Source organism: Strix aluco, chromosome 8, assembly GCF_031877795.1.
Source record: "Strix aluco isolate bStrAlu1 chromosome 8, bStrAlu1.hap1, whole genome shotgun sequence".
In the NCBI taxonomy this organism is placed as follows: domain Eukaryota; kingdom Metazoa; phylum Chordata; class Aves; order Strigiformes; family Strigidae; genus Strix; species Strix aluco.
In genome coordinates this window covers 31,583,025-31,598,246 of record NC_133938.1, presented here as the reverse complement: position 1 = coordinate 31,598,246, position 15,222 = coordinate 31,583,025, and the positions used below count along the sequence as shown (strand labels likewise).

General features: G+C 50.3%; 1 protein-coding gene across 17 annotated transcripts in view; it reads right to left on the bottom strand.

The window, feature by feature from the left end:
- Positions 1-15,222, bottom strand: part of LOC141926717 (uncharacterized) — a 100,041-nt gene that overhangs the window by 4,395 nt on the left and 80,424 nt on the right. For 5 of the 17 annotated variants that reach the window (XM_074833014.1, XM_074833015.1, XM_074833010.1 and 2 more), the window contains 13 exons: positions 14,846-14,927; positions 13,371-14,133; positions 9,945-10,037; positions 9,650-9,856; positions 8,741-8,955; positions 7,552-7,757; positions 5,640-6,965; positions 5,284-5,511; positions 4,829-4,865; positions 3,668-4,441; positions 2,805-2,864; positions 527-1,965; positions 51-124 (listed from right to left, as the gene is read on the bottom strand). Coding sequence is in view for 4 of the 17 variants with exons in the window: in XM_074833022.1 (XP_074689123.1) it covers positions 4,154-4,438; positions 4,829-4,865; positions 5,284-5,420 (459 nt within the window). In the remaining 13 variants the exon portion in view is untranslated. Of the gene's footprint in view, positions 1-50; positions 125-526; positions 1,966-2,804; positions 2,865-3,667; positions 4,442-4,828; positions 4,866-5,283; positions 5,512-5,639; positions 6,966-7,551; positions 7,758-8,740; positions 8,956-9,649; positions 9,857-9,944; positions 10,038-11,818; positions 12,125-13,370; positions 14,134-14,845; positions 14,928-15,222 lie in introns of all 17 variants that reach the window. The other 12 variants (XM_074833023.1, XM_074833021.1, XM_074833026.1 and 9 more) reach the window with 11 other exon arrangements.

Sequence of the window (15,222 nt, the reverse complement as noted above, 5' to 3'; positions counted from 1 at the left end):
GGCCACTCAGGTAAGGGCAGACAATCCCCTCCCCTCTACCTCATCCTTACCTCTCTCAACAAGTACCTGGACCAGCAAGCGAAGGCACGTGTCCTCAAGCCCTAGTCTGGCCCTCTACAACTACCTGAAAGGAGGTTGCAGAGAGGTGGGGATGAGTCTCTTTAACCAAGGAACAAGTAATAGGACAAGAGGGAATGACCTCAAGTTGCACCAGGGAAGGTTTAGACTGGATATTAGGAAGTATTTCTTTGCAGAAGGGGTTGTTGGGCATTGGAATGGGCTGCCCAGGGCAGGGGGGGAGTCCCCATCCCTGGAGGGGTTGAAGAGTCGGGTTGACCCAGCGCTGAGGGATCTGGTGGAGTTGGGAACGGTCAGGGTGAGGTTCATGGTTGGACCAGATGATCTTCAAGGGCTTTTCCAAATGAGATGATTCTGTGATTCTGTGTGATTCTGGCAATTGGCTTGTAATGAGATACAAAAGGGAGAAGGAAAAGGATTTTAGGAAAAAGCGGGGTAAAACTGTTACCTCTTCTCCAGCATTCCCATCAGCAGCTGAGGTGTGGGAGCGGGGAGAGGACTTGTCTGATGATGGATGGCAGAGAACTGATCCTTGGCAAGGCAGAACGGGAGCAGAAGGAAGCACTGCTCCCAAAGGCGATTCTCACACCTCCTTGGGATAAGAAAAACAACCATCAGAGGCAGCAGCAGCAGAGGAAGAGAACGTACTCTTCTCCCTGCACGTTTGGTATTCATCTCTGGCCTGTCAGAGGGGGCCACGATCCAACCGCACATTTGTATATTCACTGAGCCGTACACCCGACTCGGTGGACTCCTGACAGACACAGATGGCAAAGCCATTTTTCATAAGGTGAGGGAAAAAGGAAAAAAAATCCAAAAAACAAAGACAGGCTCAGGCATCAGCTGGAAAAGATGCAAGACAGGATCAGGGCTAATAGAGAACCAGAATCAGATTAAACTCTTGGATCTTTAAGTGCACGAAGAGGCCTGTCCCCTGCCTCTGTTTTCTAGCATGGCCTGGCAGCAGCAGTTACCTTCATTCTCTCTTTTGTAAGCAGCTGGAAAGCGCAAGCTGGACCCAGAACAGCACTAAGGCTTTGCTGAACTGGCCCTGGAGGACAGAAGGCTGGCAGAGGGGCTGCTGGAGCGGTGTGGGCACAGGCACTCTTCTATGAGATTAGCTCCCATTTAGAGGAGGTGAGAGACAGCCTGCAGAGAACATTAACCATTAACACGTTTATCTGCCCCTCAGATCCTGACTTAGTTGGGGCTTGGCCCCTGAAGAACACAGATGGTCTTTGGGGCTCTGAAGGGACACCTTCAGGGTGCCAGCACGGCAAAGGACCACTCCACACAACACTCCCCATGATGGCAAACACAGCAGCTCCCAATGGCCCTGATTTGTCTCAGACAGTGACAAGGGTTCGCCCTCTGTCCCAGGTCACCACGCAGCAAAGAGGCATCAGTGACACAGAGCTGCTTACCAAAAAGCAAGGCAAAGCGATGCTCAGCACAGCATACATCATCCCTTGGGCAGCACGTATGCATGCCCTGCTTGGCACTGGGAGCTAGCGGTTCCTGATGTAAGCCAAGGGGAAGGGAAAGGAAGACATACCCTCACGGAGGGAAAGATTTCACCTCTGCCAGTGGCATTCTGTTTTTGTCACCGCCAGCCATAACATCACCCTCTAGAAGTGAAATCTAAGTTGACAGTGATACAGAAAAGGAACAGAGAGGGCAGCAAACTCTGCCCAGCCCTCTTTGTAACCTGAAATCTCCCCTGGCTTCCAGCCTCTGCACGAAGCAGAGCCAGTACCTCATCACCAGGTTACTAAGCAAGTAGAACTTCCTTTTCTAGAGCCATGGAGTAATCTTTCCTTGCAGTTATCCATCCTAGGCAACTCCGAGGAGAACTTCATTTTGATCTCTTTTGTATCCTCTTCATTTCTGAAATGAGAAACACATGCAGAAGCCAGCACCTCCCTTGCAAAACAACACAGGCATCTGTAAGCTGAAGTCACCAAAGCCTGAAGGGTTTCTGGTGCCTAAGTCCAAGTGTTTTCAAACTCATCGGAGGTGCATCAAGCACCATTGAGCCCTGCTGCCTGTGGCATTTCCAGCTGACACTCGCTCCCCTTGCCCCAGGAACAAGTGAGCGCAGGGTTGGGCAGCAAGGCTTGGCAAAGGTTACTGCTGAGACCTGGTAGAAATGTCATCCAGCAACATATGCTTCAAGAAAGATTCATTCCCAAGCAGCCTGGCTCCATAATAAAAGTGTCAGAGCAGCTGACTTGCCTTCCCCCAATCTCATTGCTTCCAGATTTATCCTGTCTCAGGTCTCTCTCCCTCTGTAAGCCAGCACGTGCCTTTCCTTTCAATAGGCTGGCACTGAAACTCAGCCAGCTGAGATTGTAGGAGAAAAAGGAAAACAAGCCAGGTGAAGGGATCGGGGGAAAGGTGCTCAGGAGACAGGTTTTCCTCTAATTTTGGCTGCTCTCAGTTCTGAAAGGGAGGAGGAGGAAGTGAGAGGTGCCTTAATGTGAGAATGCTCCAAAACCAGAAGATTTTGTGTCCTAAACCAATGCCCTAGCTGCCAGGCTGTGTTGCCTTCCTCTCAGGAAGCTCAAATCCCATTCCTGACAAAACCCATCCCAGAAGACATGAACACCTCTGAGCCTGTCACCCTCCCAGCCAGGGAGCCTCTTCTCAGAGGGCTGTGCACGTGGTGAGCACCTGGGGAACAAGGAGAGAAGAAGAGTCTTGGGGATAGCTGAGCACCAGCTTACCTTCACCACAGAGATGTGAAGTGAATGCAGTTTTGCAGGCAGGCCCAAAGAGAGAATAGTCTTCAGGGAGTTAAATAAAAGGGAAAAAAAAAAAAAAAAAGAGAGAGAGATGTTAATGGTCTTTTGCAAAGAGTTAAAAATACCCAGAATGACCAGTTTCTGTTGTTTTTTTTTCTTTTCTCTGCCTCCCTGCTCCAATGTGCCACACAAATTAAAACAATTTCCCTCCAACCTGTGAGATAGGACCAGGCACGGCATCCTTCAGCTGTGAGTGAGAGAGACAGAGCCTGCATTTGTCAGGAGCACGCCAGCCCCAGGGAGGCGAAGTGGAGGACGGCAGACGCTGACTGCAGGGATCCTGCTGGCTAATCCCCAGTAACCAGGACAGACAGGTCTGTGCCAGGCGCCCAGCTGGGGTGCAGGGTGTGTTTCTCCAAGACAAGGGAGAATTCAATAGCAGAAGTGAATCCTGAGCGTCTCGACTGGCCAGGGGGGATGCAGACTAAGAGCAGATGCCTGCAACAGTGGGCTGTGGAATAGCTTTATGTGGAGCAGAGAAAGCCTCCACTACCACACAGACAGCCCTGTTAAATTTGCAGGAGTGTTGCAGGAGAGAGAGCCCGTGATACCTCCTGGACCTATGGACCTTATCACCCAAGAACATCTTTTTCTGGCCCATGCTAGGGTACCCATTTGGGTACATAGCTCGCAACCTAGTACCCATTTCCTCCATTCAACTGACAGCATGGAGAGAGCCAGTTTGCTTCCAGCACTGAGTGCTCGTTGATAAGCAGGAGAAAAACCAAACCCACCCCCACCAGGCTATAAAAGTGCTGCTTCACTGTTTCACAGCTGTTTCTTACATCTGGATGCAGACAGCACTTAAAGTGTTGCAGCTGGCACCAGCTCCTCAGTTAGCATCTCCTTGTCCTGTTAACGCCAGGCAGGGGAGAGGTCCGGCAGTCGAGGTGAAGGGGCACTTCATCTCTGTCAGGTTCTCCTCTGCTAATGAAAATGTTTCTCCAATGTGTCCTCAGGAAGGTTTCCTTCAGCTCCAGCCCCCGTGTGATTGAAGGCTAATCTCTGTTACTCTCGGCTGAATGGCAGCCCATGAGGAAGGTGATGTATTATGTTTCCTTTCAACTCGACATTTAACAGTGCTGGCAAAAGAAGAAAAAGCGCCAGATGTTTCCAGATTGTAAGTGAATTCCTCCCATAACACAAAGAGATCAGAGGAGGAACACAGGCCTCACGGACCGGGACCAGAGCACACGCCTATAAATTCAACCCCGCTTTGAAGGGCCATTTCACATGGCAGCGTGCCTCCCTCCCAGAAGCAGTCCAGCTGATCACAGTGACCATGTGAGGCAACATGTCCTGCAGCCACCCTGTGGGACATGACTGGCCTCCAATGAGCTCCCCATCATCAGTCTGGTCAGCACGGGGGCCTGGGAGAAAGGCCAAGGTCTGGAGTGCAGACTATTTGGGGCCAGGGAGGAGAGCATGTGACAGGGCTCAGCGCTCGCAGGCAGTGGCCTTGGCTCCTCTGCCTGGCATTGAACTAGTCTCTGAGGCCTCAAGATGTGAAGTTTTCCAATCTGCAGTGGTAGCTTCCTTTTAAAATGCTTGGAAACCTACTGATAAAGAATGGACAGAAAAAAATTAGGTTTACAGTCCTCTTGTTGGTGTGCTGCTCACACTCAAGGAGACGCCTGGCTCCATGACACACCAATCCTCCTGCTCCGCTCCAGAACCACAGCTCTGTTCCGGACCATCCCTACCTACTGTTGCTCTCCTGCTCTGCCCTCACTAGAACAACCCAATTACCCATCACGGTGCTCTCTGCACCCTCCACCTTCAAGGCTTTGCAGCTTTTCTCCTTTTTTGCTCCTACAAAACCACCCATTGTTGAGGACACCCAAACACAATGCAATGTCTCCTGTTTGCTTTCGCTTCTCCTCCTCCCCACCTCCTTATCTTCTCCCAGCCCTGCCTGCCCCTGGCACTGCACGTGGGGTGCTTACCGTGGACCACAGAAAACGCATCCTCCAACAGCTAAACCTGGAGGAGAAGAAAAAGGAGAAATTAAGAAAACAGACAGGAGGAAAAAGAAAAAGCTTCCAATTACTGGCAATTAGCTCTACTTAACGCTCACCCGCTGTGCACCAAGTCCCAGACACAATCACTCTGGTAGGTGAGCACGGGGCGGGGGGGTGGCACGCCACATAGCTGCATGCACTGTGCACAGGTGAGCACCCGAGGTGCTTGCTGAAGGTATTCCAACCTATTTGGTCATCTATGTGGGCACAAGTGGCCACAGCCCTTTTGGGGCCTCCTGTAGCCCAGTCAAATCAGGGATGGTGCTCTTCTCTGCTCCCACAAGTTGTGGCCCAAGGCCTGGGGCAGAGGTGCTTGCTCAGAGCTGAAGCCCAGCACAGGGAATTGCCCGAGGGATATCCATCCTCAATCCCAGACCCACCTGCCCGGGTTATCTGTCTGTTTTTTCTTCCCAGGAGGGATGCCAGCAACAGACAGCACCGCGGGCTGCCTGTTGACGCAGTCGCAGACGGCGCAGCTCTTGCTAACAGAGATGCCTTCCTCTCCACAGGAGGACATGCTTTGCTCCCAGCCAGGGGGAAGGCGGAGGCACCCAGCATGCTGCCGCAGAGGAGGAGGCACTCAGCCAGCTGCTAATGCTTCCTACTGTCTTGGAGCAAAGGGATGAATTAGCTTTTATTAGCTCTTACGAAGAACACATCAGTCCTGCCCTCTCCTCCTCGCACAAGACTCACACACAGGCTCAGCTGTGCTGTAAGTGAAGCAGAACCAACTTACCTCTGCGCCAGCGGCCCCAGACTCCTGTTGGGTCTTGTATAAATCTTATAAATCTTAAATCTTAGACACGCTGGGAGTTAGGATAAAACAATCCTCCTAAGGGTGCTGCAGGGCCCTTGCTGCCCAGAAGTACTTAAAAAAAGATGGATGCTTGGCTTTTACGTCCAGATCTCTCAGGTGGCACCACACCAGGCCCAAAGGAGGGCATGGTTTCCATGCCAGCAAAGCCAGAGCCACTGCACAGTCCCTACTGCTGACACCCAAACTCGGGGCTGTTATTTTGGGGGGGCGGTCTGCGGTTTCCCACTGAGCACTCCTGCCACACGATGTATTCCTGACCCCCAGCACCCAGCCATCAGCACGGCTGAGGAATGGTGCTGCTCCAGAGAAGTCTCTCTGAAGTCGCTCTGGGGCTTGTTAGCGGGGTGATAAAGGGGATGAATGGCCTCAGAGAAATGCTCTGTCTCCTGCTGTGGCATTTATTATCCTTTAGCCAGGCAATTCTTCACACCAGCCAGGAGCTCTGGGCTTGCTCGTTTATTGTCCTCAGGGGCTGTTTTCCACAAGAGGCCATGCTCTGCACTTGCGCTCATCACCCCAGGCAGCTCGAACTGAAGAGCCCACAGCATGGCAGCCCGTACAAGGGCTGGGGGCAGAGCAGTTTTCCTGGGCAGTCTCTGAGCTCATCGCCTTCCTCCCACACAACCAGCTTGCTTTCCCAAACTCCCAATTTGGTGATCTGAGCCACAGCTGTCCCCCACCCCAGATCTGCAGGAAACAGAGTTGGGCACATTTTCAGCCTAATTTCCTAAGAAGTGTAAAGCATATGCAATCCTGCTGCATCAGTCTGTCCTCTGCCCACTCCCCAGCAACTTCTGACACTGCGAACAGATTTCAACCCGATCTGACAGAGAGACAGAGGTCTCTGAGACAGTCAGAATCTATAAATTTCATGGGAACAGACTGTCAAACAGAGGAGAGACATTATTAGCACCTTCCAAACTGTAGTGTATCATCTCTTATTACACATCAGACAATCTGCGTGGGAGAAAGAGAGATGCTATAAATATCCCAGTAAGGGGAGATGCTCCATTCAGCACAAGCAGCTTACTAGACACCAGAGAACCCAAACCCAAGCTATATAGCTACAGGAGATGAGACTGATGGGAGAGCCAGCCAGCTAAGATGGCACGTTAGCTTTTGGAAAACCTCTGGAAACAGGCTGTGTGCTCTTCCCTTGTCATTCTTCCAGTGACAGAGCTGAGGTCCTGCTGCACTTCCAGCTTGAATTGCCATCCCAGCCATGTGGATGGGTTCAGATGCTCCCTGAAATGGAAGGGAGATGCCTAGCTCCAAGGGGGAACACTGAAGGGCAGAGCAGATCCCTCACCCCCACAACCCTCCCAGAGCCTCTCCATCACACGGACAGAGATTTCACCTTCCAGCAAGATGTTTCATCCCCAGGCCACTGCCAGCAAATGCCAGGGAGGCAGCCTGGAGTCCGAGCAGCCTGCTGGGAAGCTCACAGCTCACTGACACATCAAGCTACCCATTAGCGGGTTGACTGATTAGTGGTACTTGTTACTGTGAGCGAGAGGGAACCTGTTCCTCTACACACAGGTCCTTGCTGCGGACCAGACCCACTCACCAGCCTCAGCACAGACCTGCAAGCCGGTGCCAGCATGGAGCTGGCAGGCAGCAGCGTGGGCACAAAGCACAGCCTACCCACAGCGGGACAGAGGGAGCCCCAGGGACCCTTCCTCTTCCTCCTGAAGGCTGAAGGGGACACAACAGCCTCTTGGTTCTCCTTTGAAGTCAATTACACAGTTTGCACGTCACGCAGTGCAATACAGTCGGAGAGCAACACCAAGAAGACATTTAGTAGAGCTGCTGGCTGGCCTTCCTTGCTCACCTCCTTTCAGTGACCCAATTAGGAGACTCTCATTAGGCTGTTTCAGGGTGGAACCTGCAGTTGCTCTTGCCGGGAACTCCCATCACTCATCACCGCTCTCCGGTACGGGAACGATTAGCGGCAAGCGTATGGCTACACGGCAAGGCAGTGAAGGTGACCGGAGCTTGCTAAGGCTGAGCCCAGCATTTCAGTCTTGTCTGACCCCCCTGCAAAAAAAGGCAAACCCTATATGCAATTGGGGGACAGAGCAGGGTAATCCCTGTGCTCATTTAGGATCTGCACTGACCCAGTCGTTATTTGTTCACAGTGTCATTTCCAGCCTCAGGCATCCCAGAGCCCTGGAAGTAATTGAGAAGTGGGAAATAGCCTTTTTCCCACTAGCTCGTATGTGAAGCCAGCCCAGCTGGCCAGACACATTTTGGGACGTCTCTGATTCACCCGGTAAAGGTTAAGTCTCAGGAGGTACCATCAGCCTGGTGGATCACGTATCACTTGTACCTGTGGGGCTTCAGCTCCACGAAAAGAGAATTTAAACATGCACTACAGCACATCTTTTATTCCAAAAAAAGGATTTACACTTCAGGGGTGCTTGACTCCCTGTTCTGCCCAACAAAAGGAGTGATGGGTATTGAATCCATGCTTGTGTTCGTTTAAATAAAAAAAAAGAGAAAAAAAAAGAAAATCCAGAAATCCAGTCACTCTATCCTAATTGTTCTGATCCAACCTTTCACAGCATTGCATTGAGCTAAAGGGCCGCACCTGAAAGTATGCCAAGAGCGGCATGAAATGTTAATGTTGCAATTAAAACAATATGAATATTGCAGCACCGCTCTGCTGCTCCCCATCCACTGAACAATTCTCATTCAATGGAAGTCAAGTTACATTTGAGGAAATAATGAGGTCTGCTAATTAAGTCTGGCCTAGGAAGGCAGCAGTCTTAAAAGGAAAAAAAAAAAATTCAGATCTCCCCAAAATGTGTACATTTGCTGCTTATTACCTGCAAAGGGAAATCATTAATGCTGCGCAATGCCAGGATCACAGGTCAGTGCCATTGTCTTATTGCACACATCTAGAGGAAATTATCTTTTTAATGATAAAACGCGTAAGTCATGACCTGCTTTGTCCCTAGGAGCTGAACGGGAAATGTCGGGCTGACACTTTCCATACTCTGAATGCAGAAAGCAGGTACCTGACAGTGAATGCCAAATCCAGGCTGGGCTAGAGAGAGGCAGGCAGGGGCTCCGAGGGGCTCAAGGCAGCAGATTGCATTCAGCTGACACAAGACGGATCCCAGCTTGTACACAGGGAAGGGATTTTTCCTCCTCAGCCACCAAGACAACCAAGTGACAGTGACACCGGCTGGAGCTGGGGGAAGCCACAGGGAAAGAGACCACTGAGTCAGTCCTGGGGGGACAAAGACTGGTCAGGATCATCATGTGTTTTAACTCTAACAAGAGCCAACAGAAGACTCCCTTCCCTGCCCCTTGCATAAGCGTGTGTTGCAATAACATGAGGACACAGCAACAGCCTAGAAACCAGAAACATCAGGCCCGGGGGTCCCAAAGGAAATCTATATCAGCACACCACACCCATAGCTTCCCCACCTTCCTGTCTTTCATCATCTTCCCAAATGTATTTATCTGTGATGGTGGTTGGGGCTGCCATCATGTCTCCTGTGTGCTCCCCACCCCAGATAACTGCAGAGGGAGGTTGGGGCAGGGAGGGTCTGGCACTGTCTGTATTTTGTGGGAAGAGCAGAAGGCTGGGAACAGGCCCACCATGTCTTCCTGCTGGTTTGGCTGCCTTTTCTCTTTGTCAGAGCTTCAGGAGCATACAAGACCTACTTGTCCTCCAGGCCTACACTTTGCCATTAGACCCAGTCTGACTGACCAGTGTGGAGTTGTCCAGGGGCCACAGAGCAGCTTGTTGTGTAAAGAGCAGGCTATGGCAGTCCAAACCTCTCCTACCACTGCAGCAACACCCTTCCCTAACCCACTTCCCAATTCTCCAGAAGAAAATTCACCCAGGGGAGGGGTGAGGGAGGGCACTGGAGTCCTGGTGACACTCTGAACTTTAGCCTGTCTTTAACACAGACTACCTTCCTGGGAAGATCCGGACAGAGACTGAGCCCCACTGACCAGACCTGGAAACACAAGGATCCAAATGAGGGTGAGCTCAAACCATCAGGAAGGAAACACTTCATCCGAAAGAGGAGAAAATTCCAGATGAAAAGATCAGAAAGGACCTTCCAGGCCCTAGATTGTCCTAAGGGACTCAGATACCATTTCTATACATCTCTGGCCTCCTGGAGATGGAAGAGAAATAAACCTATTTGGTCACCAAGGCCCACCCAGGAGGGTTACCCCACCCTGCCCCCACCACCAGCAACTCACTGTTTTGTGGATGAGTAGGTGGTCTCCTCCCTCCAGCCCACCTCTCGCTGTATTTCCAGATGCACCAGCACTTGCTGCTACCAAGTGTCTGTTCTGCAATAAAGAGCAATAAACATGCCAGAGTAATTAATGTCTTAACAACTTATTACAATCCTCAGATAATTAATCACAAAAGCTAAACATGCTGTCTCACCCTCCTAATGTGTTAATGCTCTAATTATTATGCCTCAATTAAGGGGAAGTCAGCGCTCCTTGCTTAGAAGTGCATGTTTAATAAGGGTGCTTGAACGCAGGCAAGTTGAAGTGGGAAGGGAGGGGGTGATGGGGGTTAAGGAAGAGGACACCATTTTTAATGAGGTTTCACGGGTGGCTCGAGGCAAGGAATTGACAGCCCCTATCTGGGATCTCACACATGACTGCATGTGGAACTGGGGGCCATCTGCGGTGGCTCTGTGCTCTGCTTCCCACCGGGCTATTTATAGGAAAAGCAGCATGTGGGCCACAGAGAAGGCAGGGACTGGAGATGAGCAGTTACACTGTGGATCTGGCCAGCGCTAGACAGCAGAGCTGGCAGCTCGTAGAGCAGTCAGCAACAGGAGTAGGTGGTCTCCTCTATCCAGCCCACTTCTTGCTGGTTTTCCAGACACACGGGTGCTTGCCACCACTCCTGTCCCACATGAAGCATCTGCACTGCCCAAGCCTCTTCAGTACAGTCCTGTTTCCATGATGCACCTCACCTCCAATCAATCCTCCAATCGCCTCTGGCACATCCCATGGAGGTGATAAGAACAGCCCCTGAAACCCTAAGTTACTCTTGGAATGTGACAGATCAGCTCATCTGATTTCAGCCATTGCCTGGTAGTTTTCCACAACTCCTTGTTGTAGGAGGGAACAGAGTGCCGTGTCTCAAAGAGCACACCATTAAAACATGCTGCTTTTACAGGTGCGGAAACAGAAGGCCAAAGAGAGATATTCTGCATGGGACTTTGTGGTGGTTACTATCACTGAATCTGCCTTTCTGGCTCTGAACCTCTCTGGATATTGGGAAACCTCAGAAAGAGTGTCTTGGTGGTGAGGAGCTTGAGCAGACTATAATGATGAATGTAGGACCTGGACCCCTCTCTGTGCAATAGAAGGAGGTCCCTGCTGCACTCAGGACAGAGCTCTGCACCCATACGGTCCTCGTTCTTGGGTAAGACTTTGGGTACAAAGTATAGTCTAGACAAAGATGGGATCACGTCCATCCCACCCTGCAGAAGTGGTGCCCCTAGAGAGCAAAGGGCTCAAGATGTAGGACTCGGTGAGAGGTGGCACAGCTCTGCAATGAAGCAGCACGGCAAGCTGGGACCAGGATGGCTCCAGATCTTGGTACCATACAAGAAACTGCAACAGAAGAATGGCTGAAGCTCAAGTCTCCCAAACAAAGCCTATAAAAATTTTATTTTTCCAATAAAAAGCTTTTGAAACAACTCCTCCGCTCAAGTGGATCTTCAAACACAAGAAAGCTCTCCCTGAATCAGCCTGGTTTCTGTTCCATCCAAGTTTTTTAAATTTCTCAGACAAATGAATCACCAGAAGCATTTCCAGTCTAGGTTCGACTGGAAAACGATTGCATTTCCTCAAGAAATAACACACTGTGTAGGTTTGGATGGTTCCCTCTGAGGAATAAGGAAGAGGGAATAAGAAACAAAACAAAACAAAGCAACCCGGAGGGGACATGAATTTTAAAACCCATGAACAGTTTTGGTTTTCAAATAATCAAAATGAAAAAATTTTTCACATAGTCACTTTCACAAAAATAATTCTGTCACCCTGATTCTTCAGTGATGTCTCATGAAAAAAGAAAGCAAGCTCTCCACCTCTGCCCACCTCACCTACAGCACCTCCAAGACAGCAACCTGCCAGCAGCTTGATGGGAGAAAAGGGGCTGATGTCTCCACACAGAGGCAGCCTGTGGATTCCCCCAGGGATGAGGGCTTCAGACTTGTGTGTTGGGCCTCTCTCCACAGTGATTTCCATTCCAGCATCAGCCTTGACCTTCACCTCTTTGATGAGGATGACTTCAGCCATCCAGCTCTAGTTCCCTGCACTCAGCTGGATACATCGCAGCACTTTATCTCAGCAGCTTCAGTTCACTCTGTGACTTGCTCCTTGGAGACTCCACCAGAACTCAACCTGTCCTGCAAAACCCGACCATCCAGGACAGGACATCAAAAACATTGAAATCTGAGCAAACACAGCCTCACTAGGGAGATACAAGGCATATGATGCCTCTTGAGGAACCAAAGGATCTTCCTGCAGCTATTTGCACTGACTGGTGGGCTGTGAGTTTTCTATGGCTGTTGGCATCTATGTTGTTCATCCATGCTCAGAGGTCAGGCTGTAGCCTTCTTTCTTTTCAAACATACTATCCAAGTCTCTCAGGCACTGCAAGAAAGTGGGTAACTGCTTTTGTACCTCTCCCTTGTCACCACTACCATCAAATCAGTGGTCACTTGAAAATACAAGCCATTATTTCCATTCTGGGGCTAGAAATTTTGGCTTGGTTATACTAGATTTGACCTATTCCATAGCATCAAGTCAGTTGAATATCTGATGCCAGGAGTTTTGGAGAAGTTGACTGGCTTATGTTAGTATGCTGTGGGGTTGGAAAAAGACATTTACCTGGAAGAATGCACAGCTCCTGATCCAGGGTATTTTCTCTGGGATGCTCTGGCCCTGTTTAGCCTGTACCCACCACCAATATGAGACAAGATACCAAAGCTGAGCCTTCCTCCCAGCACAGTAGACCCACATCCCCCGTAATCCTCACTCTGCCCAGCCTGCGCATGCTCCCACTCACATTGGAGCAGGTGAAACGGAGAGGGGAATCGCCGTGCCCCTTTGCACCTTTCCCAGCTGAACTCAGGATCAGCTTCTTGAAGCAAGTCACTGCCCCAACAGCCCGAGATCTGCCCCCCAATATGCTCACACAGAACACCTGCAGCCAGCAGCCACATGTGGGCACCTTCCCAGAGCCCTAGAGCAGGGCTTGGATTTTGAGGGCAGCCTCTGGAGGAGAGCAGATAACCATTACATGGATAGATACAAGGTGTAATGACCATCAGACAAAACGGCATCACTGCTTCCCAGAAAAAGAGTGGATTAAAGTGCTGGACCATGAAGCCGCTGCCACTGGAGCCCAGATGTCCCCAACCCCAACCTCACAGCCCCCTCCACAAAAGCTTTCTGAGCTCAGCTCACAACCCTCCCTCGGCCTGCTGCCTTTAAGACAGCGTGCAGCATGACAGCTGGGAAACCCAATCTGGTCCAAATTTTGTTACAACCCTGCTGGTTTTTATCCTTGTTTACCAGCATTAATTTTAATGGCTTTCCCTACATTAACTTTGTCCTGAATCGGTCAGAGGAAAATTCCTGCTCACTTGCCTTCTGGAGAACAGCCTGGGTAATTTTCCCTTGTCACATAACAGCCCGCCTGGGCTCCTCAGGAATGACAGCCACACTGTGTACTTTGTTGAGGGCAATAAACTTCCCAAGGCTGGGGGAGGAGGATTTACATATCCCTGAATACACCGTCCGTTCTTTGTTCAGTTTGGGTCTTGGCTTGTGCTGGTCCAGCAGGTGAAAATTTCTTCCTCCTGTTCAGCATGGAAGGGAACTACTGAGCCTGCAGAAAGGAAATGTAACGCTTCGAGGCAAAGCGGCCACCTCCCCAAGTCTGGGCAGCTTTGGGTTGAGTTCGTCACTGGCCATCTGAGTCTCATTTTCCCCTGGAATCATTAAAAATGCCTGTAAAACAGATCTTGACAGAGATAATGGTGCTAGAATATGTGTGGAGAATGTTTCAGAGAGGTAGGGAGCAGGAAGAGAGGACGCCTTGTCCACAGCAGCAGTCCTCTGCTCTGCGATGCCCCTATTTGTGCTGTCTGTGTCCCACACGCCTTTATTCACAGCAGAGAGCAGAGGTGAGGATGATGCAATGCCTGAGCTTTCTCTCTCTCGTCCATTCTTCTTCTTCTCATCTCCGGCTCCTTCCAGCCACCATCCTGGCTTCCTGAAGGAGACATCACAGCTCCATCCAGGCTGCTCTGCAGGATTGAAAAAGATTGTTCTTCCCTTTGTTCACCAGATGCTGTCAGCTGTGGTCCCTTTTCTTTCTCCAGTTCACAGAAAGGTGTGATGTCTCAGGCTATGGGAAGGAAGAGAAACACTCAGGACTCTTTCAGCACTTTCTCTCCCCATTAAAAAAAACCAGGGAAACAGCTTTTTCCACCAAAGAAATGCAAGAGTTCAATTCAGGCATATTTCCAAAGTTTTCTGTCTCTGGCAGCATAAAAAAGGAATATGGTTACACCAAGGGAAGCTATTTGATGTATCACATGATACCCATACTTTAAAAGTACAGATGTTCCCTCCATGCTCCAAGGGACAATTTGGAAGACAGAGGGCTCAAAAAATCCCACTATATCCAACCACAAGCACCTGGGCTGCTGTAGAGAGAGTGTTGCCATGGAAAGATGAGGGAAGCAGCAGTGAGATGGCTGGAGTATTCCTACCAATTAACATGAAGAATTTTGACTCCTCTGCTATGTTTTCTGCAAGAGCCTAGCAACCACCTCAAAAGTGTTATTCACACACCTGAGAAGTGTTTAGCAAGGTCACATGCCTAGGAAGCTGTGTGAGTAGGGAGAGAGTGCTCTCCAGGCGAGGCTCCTTGAGCACAGGCACACTGCATGTCTGCAGCTTGGACACCTCCACTCCCGCTCCAGGAGGCGCAGGCAGTCATCCGATCACACAGGACACCAGAGCGAGACCGCAGGGCGAGGGAGGGGGTGACACGCAGGAGACAGAGCCACAGCTGCAGGCAAGAGAAAACCTGAAGAAGGAGCTAGATGTCCTACCTTCATGAGGTAAAACAGGGCAGCTTGTCATTGCTCAGTTGAGAGGTCCTGGTTGGGGAATCCCCATCACCAGCAATCTCTTCTACAAACAAGCAAACATGTCAGCCTGCTGCATGGGTTCACTTCAAATGTACTGTTTTCACCAAGACTCCTGCTACTCTGCCCTAATACAGAAGAAACAAATCCTCCAAGATAACCTTGCAACATCTCTATGAGGCACTAAAGAGTGTGACCCACAGTCAGAGGCCACAGCATCCTACCTTCTTCCAGAACCTGAAGAAAAGACAGATATTCCACATGTGTCAGTCTAGCCTCTTCCACAAAAGGGGCACTACAAACTGACAAAGAACAGCTTCTGCCCATTCATTAAGTTCTTG